The 20,596-nt window shown below is 33.2% G+C and overlaps 3 protein-coding genes across 3 annotated transcripts; all 3 read left to right on the forward strand.

The window, feature by feature from the left end:
* The first annotated feature begins 3,960 nt into the window (after nucleotides 1-3,960).
* Nucleotides 3,961-11,090, forward strand: LOC110638516 (DNA repair protein RAD5B). The gene is made up of 18 exons (XM_021789100.2): nucleotides 3,961-5,229; nucleotides 5,563-5,696; nucleotides 5,837-5,972; nucleotides 6,083-6,136; nucleotides 6,485-6,631; nucleotides 6,959-7,110; nucleotides 7,228-7,312; nucleotides 7,462-7,644; nucleotides 7,850-7,993; nucleotides 8,166-8,318; nucleotides 8,510-8,577; nucleotides 8,702-8,824; nucleotides 8,926-9,025; nucleotides 9,156-9,268; nucleotides 9,355-9,931; nucleotides 10,021-10,092; nucleotides 10,170-10,268; nucleotides 10,765-11,090. Exons 1-18 carry the CDS (start codon nucleotides 4,174-4,176, stop codon nucleotides 10,885-10,887), a joined length of 3,519 nt encoding a protein of 1,172 aa, XP_021644792.2. The 5' UTR covers nucleotides 3,961-4,173; the 3' UTR covers nucleotides 10,888-11,090.
* Nucleotides 11,091-12,093: 1,003 nt separating this feature from the next.
* LOC110638515 (uncharacterized protein At4g14450, chloroplastic) lies at nucleotides 12,094-12,770 on the forward strand. Its single transcript, XM_021789099.2, has one exon. The coding sequence runs from the start codon at nucleotides 12,308-12,310 to the stop codon at nucleotides 12,647-12,649; it is 342 nt and encodes a 113-aa protein (XP_021644791.2). The 5' UTR covers nucleotides 12,094-12,307; the 3' UTR covers nucleotides 12,650-12,770.
* A 3,452-nt stretch (nucleotides 12,771-16,222) lies between these two features.
* LOC110638507 (protein PSK SIMULATOR 3-like) lies at nucleotides 16,223-19,343 on the forward strand. The gene is made up of 2 exons (XM_021789087.2): nucleotides 16,223-18,651; nucleotides 19,050-19,343. The coding sequence occupies exon 1, from the start codon at nucleotides 16,668-16,670 to the stop codon at nucleotides 18,480-18,482; it is 1,815 nt and encodes a 604-aa protein (XP_021644779.2). The 5' UTR covers nucleotides 16,223-16,667; the 3' UTR covers nucleotides 18,483-18,651; nucleotides 19,050-19,343.
* The last annotated feature ends 1,253 nt before the right edge of the window (nucleotides 19,344-20,596 follow it).

A 20,596-nucleotide genomic window follows, 5' to 3' on the forward strand; every position in this document is an offset into this window, starting at 1 on the left:
ATACTTATGTTATTTTCTCTTTAAATTAAAGAGAAAATAATAAAGAAAAACAAAGATTATTTTCCATCATCCTTTACTTTCTCTTATTTTCCAAAAAAAGAAAAATATTAATCATTATTTATTTTTCTCCCCTCTATTTTACAAACATTCAAACAAAGGGCTTATTTTCCTTCACCTTCTACATTTTATCTAAAGAAAGGATTAGAATAGAGATTGTAAAGTAAAAAATATATGTTTTATCACGTGACTTTATCCTAATGCAATAATAATCTTAAAACTAATAATGTTTTATTCTTATTTTACTTAAAATATATTAATTTTCAATAGTCAATTAAATTTAATAATTTATTGTCATAATACAAAATAATTATGTCCTTTTTATTCATCTTATTATTCCCCACTCTTCTCACTTTTATATATATTATAAATTATAAATAGATTATAATTTATAAAGTATTATAAATATAAATTATATAATTATAATTTATATTATAGACTAATTTTTGAAGCACATACAATTATTTTTATTTCTTAATTATTTTATAAACATTAAATTAAAAATTGATAATACACATAATTTTTATTTAGTTTTTAAAATACTAATTTTTTAAATTAGAAATTATAGTGAGATTTTTTATATAAGTGGAATTACTATCAAGATAATATTAAAATTTTATTTTATATTAATTATAATAAATTAATAAATTCAATTTATTTGTGGATTTAGTTTGTTGCATAAACTCTTGATGCTTAAAAATATTAGTGACAGTTTAAGCGTTGCTAAAAGTTATTAACGATAAATTTATATGGATTAGCGACAATTTTTTTTTCGGTTAAGCTATATTATTAGGAATGACTTCATATATTTATTGCTTACTAAAGATGCTATTTCTATTCTTTTTAGCCTAGACAATATTCTTTAATATAATACAATTTAGATTTAAATAAGAAGCTAATTTAATCAATCAAATTAAAGAATTTTAAATAATAATAAATTCATATACTATTTTTAACCAATTTGTTATTATGAAATTTAATCATGCCCTTTTTGATCCATTCCATTATTTTCTCCTTCCATTAATATATATATTCTATACGAAGATTAGGATTGAAAGTCACATTCTCAAACAAAGTCACCTTGTCTTAATGGAATAACACATTCTAATAAAAAAAATATTGCTTTGCACTCGGTAGCATTGCTCAGTAGCCAAGACCAATGTCTACACTATTATGGGTTAGTCTTTATTTAACATGTGCTGAGCAAAGATTGTAATTTATACTTAGATAATTGAGTCTTTTATTAGTAATCACCTGTCGACGTACTTGGTAGTTTATTTAACATGTGCTTGTCTTAGGTTTATTATGCTTTAGGTCCATTGTCTTGTTCCCTGCTTTCTGATGCACGAACTGTGAAAGTTTTGGCGCATTGTTATATGTGTTCTAGAATTCTTATATAATAGATGTGACTCTAAAGAAACGAAAATTTCACTTAATTAGTTAATTAAGGATATATATATTCCTTTGCTTTAACGTTGGCTTTTATTTTTTTTTTAGTTATTAGCTTAATTCTATTTATAATAGGATTTATTGACTAAGAATTTTTAATTTATATAAACTTTAAGTTACTTTAAATAATAAAAATTAAAAATACATTAATTTTAGTAGAATATAAATCATAAAGGACATGTTGGACAATGCAAATATAACCCATCATATATTTATATGGATTATATATATATATATATATATATATATATATATATATATATATATATTATAGAATTATAGATTAACAAATAATAAATTATAATTATAGATTATAGATAGTTTTTTTATATTCAAAGTTTGAATTAAAATATAAATATTTTGCAATAATTTTCGCAAAATATTTTCATTAATTATCAAATGAAATTCTTTATCAACTATTGTAACATTAATATTTAAAATAAAAAATTTGTCCTAATTATTATTAAATGCATCAATATTAATATATTAAGCATGAAAAAAAAATCAATATTAACTTATATAATATTATTGGATTTGTAACCACTTTGATTTCATTTGATATATAGTTTTAGCCTTAGAAACTCAACATTAAAAAAAATAGAAACAAAATAAGATTCTATTAATCATATTCACGTGTTATTATCGTCATAAAAGTGATACTTGTGATTATGTGATTGATTTGAAAAGTCTTATATGAAAAATAAAGATAGAGACAAATTTAAATTAAAATCCTAAAGTTATTAATTAAATGAAATATATTTATTAAAAAAGGAAAAAATTAAAAAAGGAAAAAATAACAGTAAGAAAAAACGTATGCTTATGGAATAAAATAACAGTAAGAAAAAACGTATGCTTATGGAATATTTGTGAATTATCATACCATTAAAATTTTATATTAAATAAATAATTATTTGTTAATAAATAATATAATCATGTATTTTTTATTCATTTACTTTTTTTTATCGATATATGTATTATTCAATCTAAAATTTACTTATCATTTTTTTGGTAGGATAAAATTTATTCATAATATTAGCAAAATGACAAAATAAAAATAGTAATTATAGATTGATTAATCTAAATTCCATCTCTTCATTAATCGAAAGTTATAGAATGTGTTCATATATATATATATATATATATATATATATATATCTTTTTAAATTATATATGAAAATTAAAATTGGAAATAAATTTTATTTTTCTGATATATTGAATTTTGGGCAATATATTATTCAAAGTAAATCACAAATTCCCGGTTAATTTCACGGGCAATGGATAAGTGTACGATAATATTAATTTTCCCCTCTCTTTAAGCAAGAAATATTAATATACATAATTTTTAAATAATTTCTATTATTCCTCCTATAAACAAAAATATTATATTTTTATGAAAATAAAAATGACCATTAAATATTATATTTCATAATAATATTAAATAAGAAAATATTAATTATTATAAAAAATATTCATTAAGATTTTTTATTTTGTATTTATCTATTTTTTTTCTCATCTTTAACTCTGCTTAATATATATATGCTTTCTTATAAAATTATATTTAACTTACTTTTGCTTAAGTTTTCACGTAATAAATGGATTATTAATTAAAAGAAAACCCTATCTATTTACTTAAAACTCTTTAAAAAGATTTCATATCTCAAAATAAAATAATAATTAATAGGACTCTATATCTCAATTAAAATTAATAATTATCTAAATTAATTATTTAATAAATAAGGGTATTTTAATCGGTTAATAAATTCACTTCCTTATTCGTACATTTATATATATTATAAATTATAAATATTATTTTTTTACATTTATTATTAATTTTTTATTATTAAATTACTGTTTTAAATTAATTTCCATATATGCTGTAAATTTTTATTTTTATATACAATGATAATTATAAATATATTTATATTTTATATGTCCAACAATTATATTTATTATTTTATATTAAATTACTATGTGAATATATATATACAAGTGCTTGATATTATTATTTATTTTTTTAAGAGTTTTATGAATTTATTTGATATTATTATTGAGAAAAATATATTTTTAAATATATTAATTAAAAAATATTAAAAATAATAATTACTAAAAGTATTTTTTTTTAATTTATACTTCATAAATTATTATGAATAGCATATACAAAAATAAAAATGAAAATCACGTGCCATGCACATACAAATTTTACTAGTTGCGTAAATGTCAGCTTCCGGCAAACACACCGTAATGCGAGGATGCCTAACAAGGTAAAAACAGAAAAAGGGTAAAAAGGTCATTTTAATTTTAGCGACATCCATAAACGGCAACCCGTTTCGCTTGATAGAGATTGCCTTGCCTTGCGAAGCGGCGAAAAATGAAATGCTTTAACAATTGCCCTTCTCAGTTTTCACCCGCCTCTTTTCGAGCCAAAACCTCAAAATCTGATCCGTACAGAAATTACCGCCAATCTTCACAACGGGAAGGGGAAAAAAATTTCGCGCCAAAATTATTAGTCTCACTGCAAAACCAATCACCCAAAGCATCTTCGCTATTCCTCTCTCTCTCTCTCTCTCTCTCTCTCTGTCTCTTGCTGTTTTCGAAACAGAGAAATCTTTCGTTCTTGAACTTCCATTTCTCCTTTTGTTAATCAATTATCTGTTTCTAATTCAAAACATGGAGTTGGAGATTCCACTCACAGAAAAAGAAGGGAAAGTCAGTACGATAACCTCTCTCGATTCTGACATCCTCAATAGCGCTACCGCTGTCAAACGTGCGGTTACCACCACCGGCGTACGGGTTTCCATCGAAATGAAGCAGGAAGGGTCTCAGGAACCGGAAGCATCTGCCTTGAAACCGGAGACACGGGTGAAAGAGGAACCGGATTTAGGATTTGAGGGTAAGGAGAGCTTGAAAGACGATATGAGTTTGGATGTTGCGGAGGGTAAGGAGGTAAATTCTAGAATGTCCTTTTATGAGTTTTTGCAGGCAACTAATACTAGGGTCGTTCGGGTGAAGGAATGTCTCAATACCCAGATCATCGGAGCGGAGAAGCCTAAGGAATTGGAGATTAGAGTGAAGGAGGAGGCTGGAAAAGAGATCACGGTAGAGGAGCCTGATACCTATAAGCAAGAAGGGAAGTCAGAAAGTAAGTTACCTTTATTTCCAGAGCACTGTGAATTCAATGAAGGCAAATCTGATGGGTTCAAGGTAAATGGAGTAGTGAAAGAAGTGAAGGAGCAACCCAAAGATTTAAGGATCACATTTAAAGAGGAGTCTGATGTCTGCGAAGGAGAAGTTAAATCAGAGAGTAATCAACCACGTGTATTTCAAAAGAATATTAGGGGCATGACATTTAAAGAGTACTGCGAAATCACCGAAAGGAAATCTAATGGGTGTACACAAAATGTTAGAGTAAAAGAAGAACCTGATATAGTAGTTATGGAGAAGCCGACTGAGCTATTTGCTAGTTATAGCAGGCGGCAAAAGCCTATGAATGTGACGAGAGAAATGGTTGAAGACACAAGGATTAATGGTATTAATGTGGAGGATGGGGATTTCCCAGAAGAGGCAGATTGGTACTTGGTAGGAAGGACTATGGTTACTGGCCTCTCGACCAGCAAAGGCAGGAAATTGGTGGACAATGAAATAGTCCATTTTGTCTTTCCCAATACAAATTTGAGATTTAACTCGCAGTGGATTGTTCGTTTCTCTACCAAACGATATGGAGAGGTTAGCTCCAAATTATGGTTTCATTCTGTTCTTTATTTAAATTTACATTTGACATATGTTGACTGTTTGTTGTGGGTGTCTGTTCCATACCGTCTAATTGGAGAAATTACATAATAAATTGGTTATTACATGTAGCCATGTACGTATAACCTGTATATATGGCTACATGGGTGTGTCATGCAAATTTATAACTACATTGCATTTGTTTTTAAATATAATCATACTTGTATATTTTTCTAAACACAATTTACTTACCATTTTGTGTCAAACGCTGACATTTTATCACATTAATACTTAATAAATTCTTCCCTAATTGTGACTCGTAACATTTAGATTGGTCGGCTTCCAATGGAGTGGGGAAAATGTGTTGTTCCACTCGTTAATTCTACCAAGGTCAAAGTTCTTGGACGGTGTATAGCTGCGCCACCAAGCCTTCACATCATGCAAGAGATAATGCTGTATGTGAGGTAAAATTCTTATATTTTGCTAGCTAAATTCTTTAATGTTGCATGTGGGTAAAGTTCTTATAGCTGTTTTGGGAAATTATACACAGTGTGTGGTGATAATTACTTATTTAGCTAATTCTTACTATTTGTCTATTTGGCAGCTTTTATATACACAACTCAATTTTCACGGAGCTGGATAAGTCAACATGGAGGCTAGAAACTACTTCAAATATAGATTCTACAGTTTATCCTCTTCTTACACTGTTCAAATTGTTGAAAATAAAACCATATCAGAAGGTACTTTTTCTTTCTTCCCTGTTGACAATAATGTCTATGTAGTCTCAACGATCATGACTAAACTGAATTATTTTGGTATGTTTCTCAATTGTATTTTTCATTTCAATCAGGCGGAATTCACACCCGGGGAGCTTAATTCTCGAAAGCGCTCACTGAATCTTGAAGTATGTTGAGTTGTGCTCTCCTCTACTTTTTTGTCATTGATTTGGATATCCCAATTGCTTGAATACATAGAGATATGAATCCCATTAGAGCCACAAATTACTTGATACAAATTACTTGATTGATTCAGTGGTGTGAAAAGAATCGAAAATGTTTTGAATGAACTTGTTTTAGCGTTTTTCAATGAACATTTACAATGTTTTGTGGCCCATAATGTAGCATAATGCAACGAATACAAGGATTTTTTTTTTTTATACTGTCGTTGGCATGTGAGCAATTTCAAGCATACGGATAATTTATAAGAGCACATGAATGTTACAATGAAAATTTAAGCCTCTTGGTCAAAACAGGGTGAGGAAGAAGCCGCAGCAATGTTATCTTTGACAAAGAGGCGAAAGGTTTGCCAGCAGTATCCAGAGCAAAACAAAGATGAACAAGCTATTTCAGAGTCATCTCTGAATAAGCTTGTTGGTGCTGCGGATATATATAACTTGGAGGTACAACACTTTACATGAAATCTATTATTATTATTATTATTATTAGTAGTAGTAGTAGTAGTAGTTACAAAGGAGGGGGAGGGGGAATCAGAACTTGTAACCTTATCCAATTGAGAAGTGCACCTACCACCAGATTAAGCATGCCGGGCAGTGGGTGCAAATGAGATCTTTTAATTATATGGACTTAACACACTCTAACATCTGAGGTTGTCCAATATTGAGATTAGAGTTGGTTTTGATACCATATTAATAAAATAAATCAAGTCTAACTCCTCTCTAAAGATATCTTCTGGGAGGAGAAGCTCTTATGTTTCCTTAATTTTGCAGGAGATGGAACCCCCAAGCTCACTAATTTGCAAGTTAAAGCCTTACCAGAAACAAGCACTCTACTGGATGTCGGAAGCAGAGAGGGGACTTGATGCTGAGAAAGCAGCAAAAACTCTTCATCCATGCTGGGCAGCATATCGTATATGCGATGAGTACGTAACTTCTAGGAAAACAGAGACAAGCATGCACCAATTTTGCTATGTTGCAACTTGGATTTTATCACAGTAAATTTAATAACATGATACTTAACCAAGCATGCTTTGAAGCAGGAGGGCTTCCTCAATCTATTTGAACATCTTCTCTGGAGAGGCAACCACACAATTTCCAACTGCAACACAAATGGCCAGAGGAGGAGTGAGTTTTTGTATTGCCCATTTCATTCCCAATTTAATATAGATTTATTGCATTGAGATTACAGTTTTCTAGTTTGTTTGTGTGTTTTGCCCTTGGGGATGGGGTGTGGGGATGTTTTATCTCATTTGACTTGATAAGTTCCCTTTCAGATTCTTGCGGATGCAATGGGTCTTGGAAAGACTGTGATGACAATTGCTCTAATACTTGCAAGAACTGGCAAGGGAAGTACTGAGAGCCAAGAAAGCACAAGTAATAAGAAAGAAAAAACCTGGCCTAAGGCAAAGGGTGGCACTCTTGTTGTGTGTCCCATGGCTTTGCTAGGTCAATGGAAGGTGAATTTTTCTCTTCTGTTGAAGAATACAGAATACTTAGTTTTGCCTCTTCTTACTCCATTTGCAAATTAAGATATACTAAATTATGGTGCCATAGAAAAATGCTCATGATGGTTCAATTAATAAACTGGTGCTTTGGACAATGGACTGTAAAATACTGCTATTACTTTGTCTGGTATCTTATTATGAACACTTAAAATCTCAGGATGAGCTTGAAACCCATGCAGAAACAGAAAGTATTTCCATTTTTGTTCACTATGGTGGTGACAGAACGAAGGATTCCAGGGTTATCTCTGGATATGATGTAGTCTTGACAACTTATGGTGTCCTGACGGCATCATATAAATCTGTAAGGACATGAGAACTTTCATTGGCGCTAATTTCTTTTGCATGTTAATTGATTTGAATTAATGTCTTTACCTCTCTTTTTTCAGTTTCTTTTATCTTGTTAACACATTTTTTACTTTCAGTTTCAGCCTTTTTTCTTTTTGTAAATTTGAATTTCATGATATCTGATATAGGATTTGGAGAACAGCATTTTCCATAGGGTAGAGTGGTATAGGGTGGTGCTAGATGAAGCTCATACCATTAAATCCTGGAAAACAATAGCTGCTCAAGCTGCTTTTGCATTATCCTCGCACTGCCGGTGGTGTCTCACAGGGACACCTCTTCAGGTGTGCTTGCTTGCCCTTATGTAACTGCTTGAGTATACAAGATACATGAATAATGTGAAGTCATCCCTGTTGCTTAATATTATCATTTTGAAGTAGCTATTTCACTGGCACCGCTATTTCTTTCTCAACAACTTGTGGTTGTTTCAGTCTGAAATTTTAATTAATTATGGAACTGTTATCAATTGCTGCAGAATAACTTGGAAGATCTGTATAGCCTTCTGTGCTTCTTGCATGTTGAACCTTGGTGCAACTGGGCGTGGTATGATATACATGTTCATTATTGTTATGATGTCGAAAAAAAAAAAGTAGCAGTTCAAAGTTCAACTAAGCTGCTATACAATCGTTGGAATAGTGCTACATAACATAAGCATAATTTCCTTTAGGTGGAACAAGTTGATTCAGAGGCCTTATGAGAACGGTGATCCAAGAGGGCTGAAGTTGATCAAGGCTATTTTGAGGCCACTAATGTTGAGAAGAACCAAGGATACGAAGGATAAAGCAGGAAGGTGATAATTCTAGGTTCTTTGAACCTTCTTTTAACTTCTTTCTCTTGTTTTTAAAGCAAAATCCTTTGTCAGCATTTTGATTTTTGGTCACGTAATTTCAGGCCCATACTTGTTCTCCCACCAACTGATATTCAAATCATTGAATGTGAACACTCTGAAGCCGAACATGATTTCTATGATGCCCTTTTCAGAAGATCAAAGGTGCCTAATGTTTTAGAATATAAGTTCGCTGGTTATTACCATCTGGGGCAAAAAATTTCGTTACTTGTAATTGCTTTGATATATATTCAATTCTATACACAGAATATGATTGTTTGTGCAAAATAAACAGGTCCAGTTTGACCAGTTTGTGGCGCAAGGGAAGGTTCTCCACAACTATGCATCTATTCTTGAGCTATTACTTCGATTGAGGCAGTGTTGCAACCACCCATTTCTTGTTATGAGGTGGGAGTGCAGTTGCAGATATCATTAACCAAAAGCAATCCTGCTATTTCCATTTCTTTGTTCCTGATTTTTTAAAAAATATGCAGTCGAGCTGATTCGCAACAGTACGCGGACTTGAGCAAGCTTACAAGAAGGTTCCTGGAAACAAATGCCAATTCTGCTCCTCCAGGACAGACAGGCCCCACCCGAGCATACATTGAAGAGGTTGTTAAGGGCATCCGGCAGGGTGAAAATACTGAGTGTCCCATATGCATGGAGTATGCAGATGATCCTGTGCTCACACCATGCGCACATAGGATGTGCAGGGAGTGTATCCTGTCAAGCTGGCGAGCCCCTACAACTGGGCTATGCCCAATTTGCAGAACTTTGCTGAAGAAAACCGAACTCATAACATGCCCAACAGAGGACAAATTCCGAGTTGATGTGGAGAAGAACTGGAAGGAGTCTTCAAAGGTTTCAAAGCTCTTGGAATGCTTGGAACGGATTCGCAGATCAAGTTCTGGTGAGAAGAGCATTGTGTTCAGCCAGTGGACTTCTTTTTTGGACCTCCTAGAGATTCCATTGAGAAGGAGAAGAATTGGGTTCTTAAGGTTTGATGGAAAACTAGTGCAGAAGCAAAGGGAGAGGGTCTTGAAGGAGTTCAATGAAACCGAAGAAAAAACGGTGACGCATATTACTAGTGCATAAGTATTTTTCTCTCTGCTCCCTGGTTAAATAGCTATTTTAACAACCTGCTTTTGATATATAATCAGGTATTGTTGATGTCCTTGAAAGCTGGTGGTGTTGGCCTGAATCTAACAGCTGCCTCCAATGTCTTCTTAATGGTAACATTTTTACATCCCATGCTTTTCCTCTATTCAAAGTATAAAATATTTCCTTCCCCTAATGTTAAGTATTGCAGGATCCATGGTGGAATCCTGCAGTGGAGGAGCAAGCAATAATGCGAATTCATCGCATAGGACAAAAGCGAACAGTTACTGTTAGAAGATTCATTGTGAAGGTGAGATTATGCCTTTTTGTTTTCAACTTACAGAAATAATTTAAATATATCTAAGACTTATACGCTGAATATGTCAAATTTTTTGACCAAATACTTTGCGACTCGGGTTCTCTAAATTGATTTCATATATGCCCGATTGAGATTCCTTTTTCTTTTGATGTGTTGGAAGAATCGATTGAGATTCCTTTGTCCATGTTTAGTTTTTCAAACATCAGGAAAACGGCCTAGGCCGATAATCACCAACCAGAAACAGCTTTACTACTGGGACCCTAATTGAAAATTAGACACATTAAGCCTGACTTAGTTGAATAACAGGGTTAGACTAAGCCAAATTGACAGGCTCAAAAGCAACTTATTCCCTGCGCGCGCGCGTGTATATATATATATATATATATTTTTTTTTTAATTTGAAGGAGTTGCTTCCCTTCATTTGGTTTGACGTGGCCATTAGTTCGTTTAACAAATAGGTCCATAACATTTAATAATAATGTGACAGGACACGGTGGAGGAACGGTTGCAACAAGTTCAGGCGAAAAAGCAGCGGATGATTGCTGGTGCCCTTACCGATGAGGAAGTTCGGTCAGCTAGGATTGAAGAACTCAAAATGCTCTTCAGATAAATTAGTACCCATTACATGATTTTGACTTGAAGGTTTATTTTAGACCAAAATGGAAGTTTTTTGCTATATATATATATGGCCTTGCAAAGCCCAATTTTGTAAATCAAAGGCATATTTTCTACTAAAGGGGGGTAATAGTAATTATCCTCTCTCCCTCGTGGCCTCGACTCGTATTATAATGCAACTGACAAGTATTTCCCTTATTCAAAATGAGTACTAGAATTGAAAAAACGCCACAAGATGATGCCAAATTATTTTACATTAAGCTTAAAAAAGAAAAAATTCAAAGGAGAGCAAGCCCAACAGGGAAGGCAAGAAATGTGAGCCAAGTAAATAAAGGCTTGGAATAAACCACGAAGACATGATGCAAGCCATTGGATTTGTGATAGGATGATTGGTTGAGAGCAGATGATTTCATTGTCAGATTAAACGTTTAAATGAAGCAAAATTGTAGTCAAAAACCGGAGGAGTAGAGCCGGGAGTTGGGCTTTTTCAAGTTAGTTTGGTCGGTTAAAGGGGAAGTGAAAGCAGCTGTAATGAGTTTGAAGAGTCAGAAAGCCAACTCAGACTCTGACACCCCATGCCTTCCAATCCAGCTTGGCTTCAACGTAAAAAACAGACAACTTTTGCACAATATTCCACCGTGATTTCGTCTTTGGATTAAATATTTAACCTTTCCATTTAACTAATTAAATATTTACCTTTTCTAATATATTTTTTATGCTCCCTTTTTCTTTTCTTTAATCTTATATATACAAAACTTTTCATCAATAATTTTTTTAAAATATTTTATTATAAAATTAAAAATTTCTACGTCAAATTTATTTATATATATGTGATTATAATTTTCTTTAGTATTAAGATTAGGCAATAAATTATTTTTAGCAATACAAAAATTAAACTAAATATTAGCCTCATGAAAAATAAAAATAATTTTATTTATTCAAAATGCATGCATTGTCATCCGTGACGGATGCATTTACAGGTAATTGATTTTTTTTTAAATTACTCTTATATATATATATATTTTTAAATTAATTTATTATAAATTTAATTGTTTAATTTTTTTAAAAATAATAAATATATTTTTATAAATAAAAAGACAATTATACTTTTTTATAAAAAAAATTTAATGACACATTTTTCTGAATGAGAAAGCAGTTGAATCTTTTTATTAAAAAAAAAAAATTAATCACAGATGTTGATACAAATATACTAAAAAAATATCGCATTAGCCGAGCCGAGCCGAGCCGTGTGAATTTTTTTTATTAATTTTTTACTGTTTATTTTCTGCCCTCCCTCGTTTATATATCTCTCGCCTTCCTCACTGTCTAACCATCGCCCTTTCTCTTCACAAACCATCATTTTTAACTCTCCTATCTGTTCTTTTAATCTCTGCTGCTCTATTCATCTTCCTTATATGGCGGACGTCTCCAGGAACAGAACCTCCGCCTCTGTCCCTTCTACATCGCAGCCCAGCCGTCTTCAGAGCCGGCGACCGGCGTCCTTGCAGATCAATCCCCCCTCTTCCTCCTGCTGGAACGCAGCCATCCCTCTTCTGTCTCCTCTTGCTACTTCACCTGTCGCGATTGATCGGATGGCAGAAATGAAATCGCGAGAGGATCACCAGCAGCCGTCTCAGCGTCGAAATCAGAGATCGGAGCCGGAGAAGGTTGCAGTGTTCAAGAAGTGGCAGCACCTGGCAGCTCCTTTCTGTTGCGAGCCGCCCTCTTTTGCCCCTAAGTTTTTTGTGCCTGTATAGATATGGGAAGGAAAGGAGCGTTTAAAATTTAGGGGTTTTATAGATCTTCATCTAGTAATTGTATACAAAGCTTGGATTTTGTGTTCATACGATTAATGCTAATCATTTTTTTTTTCCTTAATCCTCTTATTTTCCTACTAATTTTGTTTGAGTTTTTGTTTAACATCAATTTCAATGAAATTAGAATGACTTGAAACTCTGAAACTAAAAATAAAATAAATTTTATCTGTGTTTAGAATTTTTTTTTTTTCCTTTGTGCATTGAAAAATTCAAGTTTCTGCATTTTTTTTAATTATAAAAAGTTTGAATGGGAAAACTACCTGGTATTCATCAGCTTAAATAGAGAAATTAGAAGAGATTTAAATAAAAGAAACGAGATTTGAAAGGTAAAATAGAGTAAAGCTTATATTATTTAATTATTATTAATTTAATTTTTATAAATAAATATATAATTTATTTATTTCTTTTTATTTTTATTTACTCTACTTTACTCTTATCTAAACACACCCTAAATGAAAAAGGAAATGATTTAAAGAATTATTTGGTGTGAAATCGAAATCATCATCCTAATGATTATTGTAAAGAGAACTCATTAAACTAATACTATAATTGTTTTTGCGTAAATGGGCAGACCACCTAAACATTGCCGATCAATTTGCAATTGGTAGTCAACAGAAATACTGATTGTAATAATTGATATATTTGACCAAAAGCCATAATAACAGATTACCTGATTACAATTAATAATAATAATAAAATATAATTGGTCTGTTACGAAATCAAATGCTTGAATACACCGGCAACTTCTATCAATGGCTTCCATCTCATCTTATTTGACTGGTCATACACCCAAAAGCATGAATCCAAAATAATAAATAATTGTTTTCACACAAAATATAAACCCCATATATATATATATATACATATATATATATATATATATATATATATATATATATATATACCTTTTCTCCCTTTTTATATTTTATTTATCTAACAAGAAAGAAATGAGTGGTCCTCAGTCGCTGAGGCTGAGTCCAGTGAGAAATAAAATAAAACATAAGAGAAGAGGAAGAGCAGTTTATGGTGTAAACGAAAGATGAGAGAGATCAGATAGATATTCAAAGGAAAGGATTATGATTCTGAGGAGTGATACTGTTTCCATCGTTTCCAGATCTCTCACAGTTGGATTTTCTCTTTTACTAGTATACTGCGTTTTCCCATTTTCTCTTGTCGCTTTTTCCCAGTTGGATCACTCACAGTTTGTTTATTTCATCTCCAGGATTGAATTCTAGAAACAGATGTTTCTAGTGGTTTGATCATTCGCACGCTGAAAATAAAGGTTAGCACCCAGTATGAAAAGCAGCTGCAGCCTACATATGGAACGAATTTCTGATTTTTCTGACTGGCGCGTCTAGAATCACCCGGTTTAAATAAATCATTACCAAGTTTTATCAATAATGAAATCAACCTCTTCGAGTCAAATTATTCACACGGATTTCTCAAGTGTAGAAGTTTCAAATTATTTCTAAACGTCAATACTCCACTGAAGGCCCAATTAATGGCATAAATTGGGCTACATGGGCCGCTTGAAATTCCCCATTTCCACCAACTTTAGTGAAGTTTAGAACAAATTATAATAGAAAAACCATTCATCAATTCAAGAAAGTGCGCGTCCGATCTCGTGTATGCAAAACTCTACGCCTGAAGCTTGTAACTTAGAAGAAACAACAACTGCAAAAAGAAATGTTGATTTATTAACAAATAAATAATTGATAGCCTTGTTCATAATCAATCATTATTGATCAACTCATGAGCCCATAAACTGTGTAAATCCTGGAAACCCAATGATCCAACCCCTTCCCCTCTTTGAAAAGGACTTGTCTTAATATTTATATTTATATTCTCCACTCAAAAGCGAGTCCAAACGCAAACCTACGTGCAATGTGGCGGGAATTTGTTAGCATCAACCGATCCTTTTCTTCCTTTTTCTCTTTTTCTTTTCTTTTCTTTTAATTTCTTTCTTTAGGAGTTAGGCCCCCACCCCACATTAGAATTACGTATAGTATTCTTTGAAGTGGGTGGCTTGATGAAGTGCCCCAACGTGATTAACTGATTACCACATACACTAGATGCCAATTGGTCATCTTCATCATCCTCAAACTCCTAAATGCAATGGGTGTTTTAGTTGAACCAAAACTGCTTATGGAGCATCTTTCATTCAACGTAACCAACTAAAAATTTATTTCATTACGATGCGGCAATCGAGTTAATATATCACCAGGTTGCATTTCTTTCTTCTTCATGATCTATATATTATCCAAAAAAAGTTAGAAACTAATTAAAGGGTTCTCAATAGTATGATCGTGGCTGTTGTTGTGCAAGTGGAAAAAGAAAAAGAGGATGGACCAAAATTAAATGATAATTGATAGGCAAAGTGAAAGTGATCCTTCCTTTGTGCACTTTTGCCCCGATTCTCAATATTTAGATTCTATAATTGTCTTAATTCAATAATATACATTAATTCTTGCTCATATTTCATAAAATGTTTAGAATAAGCAACACCCCAAGCAATCTCACTACTCTTATGAGATGGGTTGGTTATTTCTTCCTTCTTGTCATCATGTGGCTGTTTCTGAATTTCTTATGTAGCCAAAATTGTCCATGTGCCTACTCTACACTCTTGATTAAGCTATATCTTAATGCTTTCATTTTTTTTTTTAAAATAAGATGTCTTAATAAAAAGAATTCACCAACTCCAAGTATTGTTTAACTTTTGACAAACTCTACCTTTCTTTAATCAAAATTCAGTTATAAAACTAGTTCTTAGTTCAGGGTATAGTAAAATCAATCGAACAATTACATTTCAAATGAAAGAGACATTAGATAATTTATAGATAATTGTTTAGTTAGTGGAATATCGTATTCACGGAGTGTGCATGTGATTGAGAGTTTTAGATGAATAAGTATAGGAGCAGGTGACATCTAAAGGGCAGAATACTCAAATAATTGAAGTTAAATACGATACTTGCAAGAAAACTTTGCACTTATAAACCACTGGAGATAGTTTATTGATTCTTTATTTTATTTAGATCCTTTTAGTATATAGCACTTGAATTTCAAAATTATAAAAACTTGGAATTATAATTTTATTAATAATTTAAATTTTTAATGATGCTACAATCTTTGAATAATAAGATATGACAAAATGATTAACAAATTATCAAATTAAAAATTGAACTATTTTTCTATAGAAAATTTTTATCTTAAATTAAAAAAATAAATATATAAAAATATATAATTAATAAATAAACCTTATTATATATCTTATCTTAAATAACAATCGAGAAAGCCTAGATGATGAAAATCATTTCCTAATAAGGCTGTTACTATTTCCGGAGTTGAAATATTTCAGAGCCTGATATATGAAATTCCAAGTCAAAGTGCTCGTTCTTTTTTGGGTAGTTTCTCCTATTTTGACTCAAAACTAACCTCGCCATCATGGGAGGAGATAGAAATTTTAAATAACCAATAAATTAAAAGTAATTTATAAAAAAATATATATAGAGATGGAGATGGAGGGGGACCAGTAATAAAAAAAGGAAAAAACTTAGTCAGGTTACAAATATTGAAATTCATGGCAGATCTCACCACACCGATCCAAGCTTCTCTTTTGACAGAAAAAACCCCCACTGCTCTCTTTCGTTTCGAAAAACAATTTCTCTCACTCTCTCATCTCTCTCTGTTTCTCTGTTCCATAATCAACTGCACAGCCACGCCCCTTCTACTTTGTTCCCCTTGCGCATCCTTCACCTGTCTTCCTCTCTCTGCCTTCCAATTTCATCACTCTCTTGTTCTTCTCTACTTGGGAAAACCATTTCTTGCATCTCTTGTTAATGAATGCCACTAGTTTCTGCTTTGTATTTCTATTTGTCCTTTTCTTTGAATTGGGCGGTAGAATTTGAAAACCGTAGGCATTTCAGATCTTGAGGCATTCATTGGGCAAATCAGAGCGGAAATGGTGGCTGAAGCTTGGATACTGAAGATGGGTAACCAGGTAAGTAGCAATCTTAAGCACGCACTCCTTCTCGAACTTTACAAGAAGAAGAACCCAAAAAGATCAGACACCAAAGAAAGAGAAACTATTGGCATCCTTTCTTTTGAGGTTGCTAATGTCATGTCTAAAACTGTGCATCTCCATAAATCTCTCACCGATTCTGAGGTCTACAAGCTTAAAGCCGAGATCTTGAAATCTGAGGGAGTTCACAACTTGGTTTCCACCGATGAAAATTACCTTCTCCAGCTTGCTTTGGCTGAGAAACTCGATGACCTTAGTCGGATAGCTAGTGTTGTTTCTAGGCTCGGCAAGAAGTGTACTGAGCCTGCTTTGCAGGGTTTTGAGCATGTTTATGGGGATATAGTGAGTGGGGTCATTGATGTGAAGCAGTTGGGATTTTTAGTTAAGGATACGGAGAGGATGGTTAGGAAAATGGAGAGGTATGTCAACGCAACCTCTAATTTATATGCTGAAATGGAGGTATTGAATGAACTGGAGCAGGCTACCAAGAAGTTCCAGCAGAACCAGCACGAGGAGAGTCGCAGAGCTTTTGAGCAGAAACTTATTTGGCAGAAGCAGGATGTTAGGCATCTTAAGGAGATTTCACTTTGGAACCAGACTTATGATAAGGTTGTAGAGTTGTTAGCTAGGAAAGTTTGTACTATTTATGCTAGGATTTGTGTGGTGTTTGGGGAATCTGTGTTTAGGAGGGAGAGCTTTGGGCCTAATGGAGAGATTGGTTCTTCGCCTCCTATGAAGGATGAATGCGGGGAGCTTTCAGGTCAGATAATGATTTCAGGATATCTGAAACGGGCTATTAGCAGGAGAAGCAGTAATGGTTTCCAATCTGGACCGATTGAGAAACCAGTGGTGGTGAAAAAGGAGACAAGTGTTAAGTCCAGGATTGATTCACGGAGAGGTGAAGAAGGATTGTTTCGAGCTGAAGAAATCATTTTTCCATGTGGGACCAGTCCTGGAAGGCTATTCATGGATTGCCTAAGTTTGAGTAGTTCAGCTTCTAAATTGGATAACGATGAGGATGATGTTATTGAGAATGAAGACAAAGGCAGCCAAATTTCTGGTTGCTGTAGCGTTGTTAATGGTGGCACAAAGAGAGAGCATCCAAACATTTCAGGCAGTTCTAATCGGATCCCAAGTGGTGTCTCTTTCAGTGGAGATCATAATAGACAAGCTAGGTGTGGTGTGATGGATGCCCGGTTTGGCCCCAAAAGTAGGTTAACAGTGCATGCTTCACCTTCCACTGTGGGAGGATCTGCTCTTGCCTTGCGTTATGCAAATGTTGTCATAGTTATAGAGAAGCTGCTTCGCTATCCCCATTTAGTTGGTGAGGAAGCCAGGGACGATTTGTATCAGATGTTACCAACGAGCTTAAGAATGTCCCTGAGGACTAATCTCAAGTCTTATGTCAAGAACCTGGCTATATATGATGCTCCGCTCGCTCATGTTTGGAAAGAAACTCTTGATGGGATTTTAAGGTGGCTTGCTCCACTGGCACATAACATGATCAGGTGGCAAAGTGAGCGTAACTTTGAGCAGCATCAAATTGTCAAGCGGACAAATGTTCTGCTGCTTCAGACATTGTATTTTGCTGAGAGGGGAAAGGCAGAAGCAGCCATTTGTGAGCTTCTTGTTGGGTTGAATTACATATGTCGTTATGAACATCAGCAAAATGCTCTATTGGACTGTGCAAGTAGCTTTGATTTTGAAGACTGCATGCATTGGCAAATGCAGTGCCGAGCTGCTTTTGTCGAATAACTTAATATCTGAATTTAGATACTTGAAGAAGTTTGTAAAGCGTAGTTGTTGACTCCTGATACTTGTATGAAGATAGAAATGACAGTTCAACTGGATGACTATCTTAGCTTTGCACGCTGATGACTTGTATTGCTGAAGACACAGGTTGATTAATGTACTTTTCCGCCAGGTATTGGAAAGTTTTGACGTTTGAAGTACATAAATTCAATTTTTTTATGGAAAGGAAGCTACCATTTTGTGCATATTTTTGTGTACAATTTTCAGTTCTTGCCTGTAAAAGTTCCTTTTTTTAACAATTAGCATTTTGCATTTCCTGATTTTGAAGCGTTATTATGATCTGGTCCTGCTTAAAATTTTTGTTGGTTTAAAAACTCCTTCATGTACTTAATACCTAGAATGAGAGGAATTTGTGCTCATTAATTTATACGTTTAGTGCAATGTGTGCTAAATGACTTGGGAAAACTTCCTGTCAAATCCTAAGCAGTGTATTTTAGGAAGCAGCATTTCATAAGCATGCTGTCACATAAGCATGTGAAGATTTGTAATTATTTCCTTTTTTCTCTGTAGAAAGCATGCATTGGACTGCCATCATTGGGTTTGAGCACTCCTGAATTTCATTCTTCATCAATATTCCTTTGCTGATAAATCCATTCCTAATAGTTGGTTTGACTAAAGGCACAGTAAATTCATGTCTGAATCGTTGAGTGGATGTCTGATAAAAAATGTTTTTGGACACCAGCTATAGGGAATCTGACACGTCGTCAGTGCTGCAATTGCACTGGCAAGTACACACCTGTTGCTTGTGCATTTTGTTGTATTTTATCATGGATGTCTATTTAGAATTCTGAATTTCTATCTGAACTGAACCGTCTTGTAGTTCTCTCACTGTACCACATTAGAACCGCCATTTTCTCGATTAGGCCGACTTCTATACGTAGATCTAATATTAACCGGACTGCTCTCTCTCTCTCTCTCTCTCTTTCCCCATTACATTGCCCTAATAACAAAACATTCTAGAGCTTGTTGTGCAGCATGAAGAGAAAATGGGACTAGAAGTGGGAGACTACATGAAAACAGATGAATCAATGTAAGAAAATGCATGATATCATGTTTTCTTCTTCAGTTGGCCTCTTTCTACAAGCAGCCATTGCATAATAGGCATTTCATGTGCAATACAGTTTGATTATGTCACTAAAGTCTCTGATCTGAAATATCATTGTAATGCTTTACTTTTTGTTGCCTGATTTAGAAGGAACAGCTTATGTTGTCATTTCATTTTGAAGAACTAACATCCAAATACATTGCAATCAATCACAAACCCGTGAATAGAAATATAAACCCAGGAGACCATTCTTTACATGTTCACATAATCTGTCTTCTACCAGTTGTATTTTGAAATCCATGGTGTAATTAAAACATAATTGATTCCTGTTTTCAATTTATGGTTCAATATCTGCATAATCTATGCTCTTGACATTATGTTACTTAAGGCATCATGATGGTAAATATCTCTAGGGCCTACTTGTGGATGGATATATTGGATAAAATGCGTCTCTACCTGTACATGGCAAATGATCCGTACATTGTTGTGTTCCGATAGAAGCAGTTGTCTGGTCTGTCTTAATTCTTTGTTGCTTCCTGAAACAGTTTTAAATGATTATAAATATATTTTTATTAATTAATAATATAAATGATATATTATTAATTGATGAACATTTTTAATTTCAGCTCAATTTAATTAAAAATTATTAAAAATTTTAGTTGAATTCAGTTTGATTAACATTATACCAGTTTAAAATTTTATAACTGTGGATATTGTGCGTGGGTGCCATCAAGTGGCATTAAACAGGTTACAGTTGGTAGAAGAGAGCATTGAGTGTGATCATAAAAGAGCTTCTTGGACCCCCTGTGTGGTTGGATACATATAAATTACACATGCACATTATATATATGTATATTAAACCCCTCATGAGTTGCTGCATTGTAATGGTATTAAAGAATCCCCTCTTTCAATTCACTCCAATCATAAATAGGATCACATGATCAAGCTCAACTTCAGAGTTCTTCCATTAATTTTTTGCTTTGTTGTTCAATAAAGCCCTTCAGAAAAGAGG

Source organism: Hevea brasiliensis, chromosome 15 (assembly GCF_030052815.1).
Source record: "Hevea brasiliensis isolate MT/VB/25A 57/8 chromosome 15, ASM3005281v1, whole genome shotgun sequence".
Classification (NCBI taxonomy): Eukaryota; Viridiplantae; Streptophyta; class Magnoliopsida; order Malpighiales; family Euphorbiaceae; genus Hevea; species Hevea brasiliensis.